The sequence below is a fragment of the Montipora capricornis genome, chromosome 10 (assembly GCF_036669925.1).
Source record: "Montipora capricornis isolate CH-2021 chromosome 10, ASM3666992v2, whole genome shotgun sequence".
Classification (NCBI taxonomy): domain Eukaryota; kingdom Metazoa; phylum Cnidaria; class Anthozoa; order Scleractinia; family Acroporidae; genus Montipora; species Montipora capricornis.
Genome location: NC_090892.1, coordinates 31522478 through 31524977, shown reverse-complemented (window position 1 = coordinate 31524977; position 2500 = coordinate 31522478). Strand labels below are relative to the sequence as shown.

At 36.9% G+C, this 2500-nt stretch overlaps 1 protein-coding gene across 7 annotated transcripts in view; it reads right to left on the bottom strand.

Annotated features, from left to right (window-relative positions):
- The window catches only part of LOC138019971 (bifunctional polynucleotide phosphatase/kinase-like), a 215248-nt gene that overhangs the window by 133569 nt on the left and 79179 nt on the right, over positions 1-2500 (bottom strand). For all 7 annotated transcript variants that reach the window (XR_011126282.1, XR_011126283.1, XM_068866957.1 and 4 more), the window contains one exon: positions 1166-1245. Coding sequence is in view for 5 of the 7 variants with exons in the window: in XM_068866957.1 (XP_068723058.1) it covers positions 1166-1245 (80 nt within the window). In the remaining 2 variants the exon portion in view is untranslated. The remainder of the gene's footprint in view (positions 1-1165; positions 1246-2500) is intronic.

Sequence of the window (2500 nt, the reverse complement as noted above, 5' to 3'; positions counted from 1 at the left end):
ATAAAACGTGCGAATTAAGATTACGAATGAACACTTAATAGGTATAAATTATCTTTGAACTACATGTAGTCTTGTTGCTCTTTTGGTATAAATGAGTTCCTATGTCTTTTAGTGCCTGATCATGGTAAATTTACATTAATTTGTTGATTTTATCTGAGGCTATAGTTCCTATTTACATGTACTTGTTATGGCTGTTCAACAGTGTTCAATGTTCTTTTAAGTTCTCGTTTTGTGTACTAAGATCGTCTTTCATCCAATGATGGTGTTTTGATCTAGCAGCACCAATGATGTCCTGTTTTGTACCTTCTGGAGATCATCTGCAAGGTCTTGTGGCAGTCTGCCTGCCCCAAACGGGTGACACATGTTCCAAGAAGGACGAATTTTAGTATAGCAAATAGTCAAACCGACTTCCAGTGGCATACCTGCTTTTCTGGTTTCTCGTAGATAGTTAAGTCTTTCATTTGCTTTTTGACAGTTTGTTCAATGTGGTATTTCCAGTCCCGATTATTTTGGTGCCATACTCCAAGTATTTAAATTTCGGTACTCTTTCCAGATATGCATCTTTGAGATGCAGAGCATCGAGTTGACTTGATGATTTCTGGAAAGAGATCCACATATCCTTTGCTTTTGTTGGATTCAGCATGTTTTTAATAGACCAGGTCTGCAGACCATCAAGTACTTCTTGCAGCTTAAACTACTTTTTGGGATACATTCAAACACGGTACAGTCATCTGCATATTTACACATCATTCCTTGTTCATGAAATTCCTCTGGTATGAAATCACCAAAGTCCTCAATAAAGACGTTAGATAATAGCAGTGATATTACAGAGCGTTGTGAAACTCCTGCCAGCTATGCTTTAGATGTTGATAGTACACCTGGAAGCTTTCCTTGTTGGGATCTATTTTCCAGGAAGTTTTGGATCCAGAGCCACAGATGTTTGCATGTATTTCTTGACTTTAGGAGTCAATAAAGTACGTATGTGTGTGTGTAGTGAAAACGTTTTTTCAGTCATTTTTGAGTGGACGAAATCTAGAAATTAATTTTCTATACTACTACATCTACTGTAGATTGATAAACTAACTTTTAATTCATAGGAAAGATAAAGAAATACCTTCCACCAACCACTTGCAAAATCAAAGTATTCAAGAATAAGTGTATTCACCTCCAGTCTGTGATTGATGGTGAAAATACTTTTCCAGATTTGGTGGCAATCAAGGTACCATCAAGATCAAAACCTGCAACCTTGAAAGAACACAATTTAACAATGATTAATTATCCATGACAAAGATTTATCCAATAAGTTGCACAAATACAAAAGTTCATTCATGTTGTTCAGTTCCAACAAAAAGTGGATCCTAGACTCTTTTCCTTTCAGACCGGCTTCATTTTCTTGAATGAGTTGATGAAATGCATAAATTAAGTCACTTATAGACTTTAAAAAAGCTTTTGATTCAATAGTATGAGCTTTTATCAACAAAAAATGCACTTTGAACCTATTTAATGTTGGTCCAATATTTCAGAAGTGGATATGTGTATTTTACAATGATTATAGAAAGTGCAGCTACATCTCTGATGACCAATTACTCCAAGATGTCAAGAGATGTCTTCCAAGGACGTCCTATAAGCTAAAAGCGTAAAGGAATAATGGCATCACTGTAGTCAGGATAACAGTCACTCAACTGCAACAGTGCCCTTCAGTAATTTCATTTCACATGCTACCACCTCCTGATATTTGATCACGGTATGACAGTCACTTTTGTGCTGGAAACTTGGGAAATCATCTAGAAGCTTGAACTACAATCAAAAGTCTGGTGGCCGCATGTATTTAAAACACCGAAGGAACTGTTCTGTCAATTCATGTTTTGTTTGACAAACACTTGACTGAGGATTTTGTTGATTTGGGAAATTTGTGTGAGCTATTGAAGAATGTCTAAATCAACAATATTGAGTATCTCCAATTGGATACTTCCCAAAAAAGGACAAAAAGCTTTATCTTATCCAGCAAATAAGACACCGACAGGTGAGATCCCAAGTTTAAATAAGCACAAGACTGCCACACACTCACCCAGTTTCAATACAGTCTCTCCCCTCTTGCACTAACATGACACCAGTTCACGCCACTTAACTGTCTCTTCAGTGTAGCTTGAGCACATTTTAATAGCTTGTACTCGTTTCACTCATTTCCCCTCTCCAACAAAATGATCCATCCCCACATCACCATTACATAATTAAATTTAACTCTTAAATGACTTATATCGTCCATAAATTGTTGAAATTACGCTTTCATGGAAATAATCTTCCTTCAGTGCATGGAGCAGCTGATACTGAGACATTTTATCCATAATCCAGTCGTAAACTCTCCTTTCTCTCAATGTCAATATCGCTGGCTGGAAATTTACATTCTGTGCACTTGAGGCGCTCATGATGCATGCACTTGGGCTTTCCTGTGGACTTCTTCTACATGTGATGAATGTCTGGCACATTTGATTACTTCCCA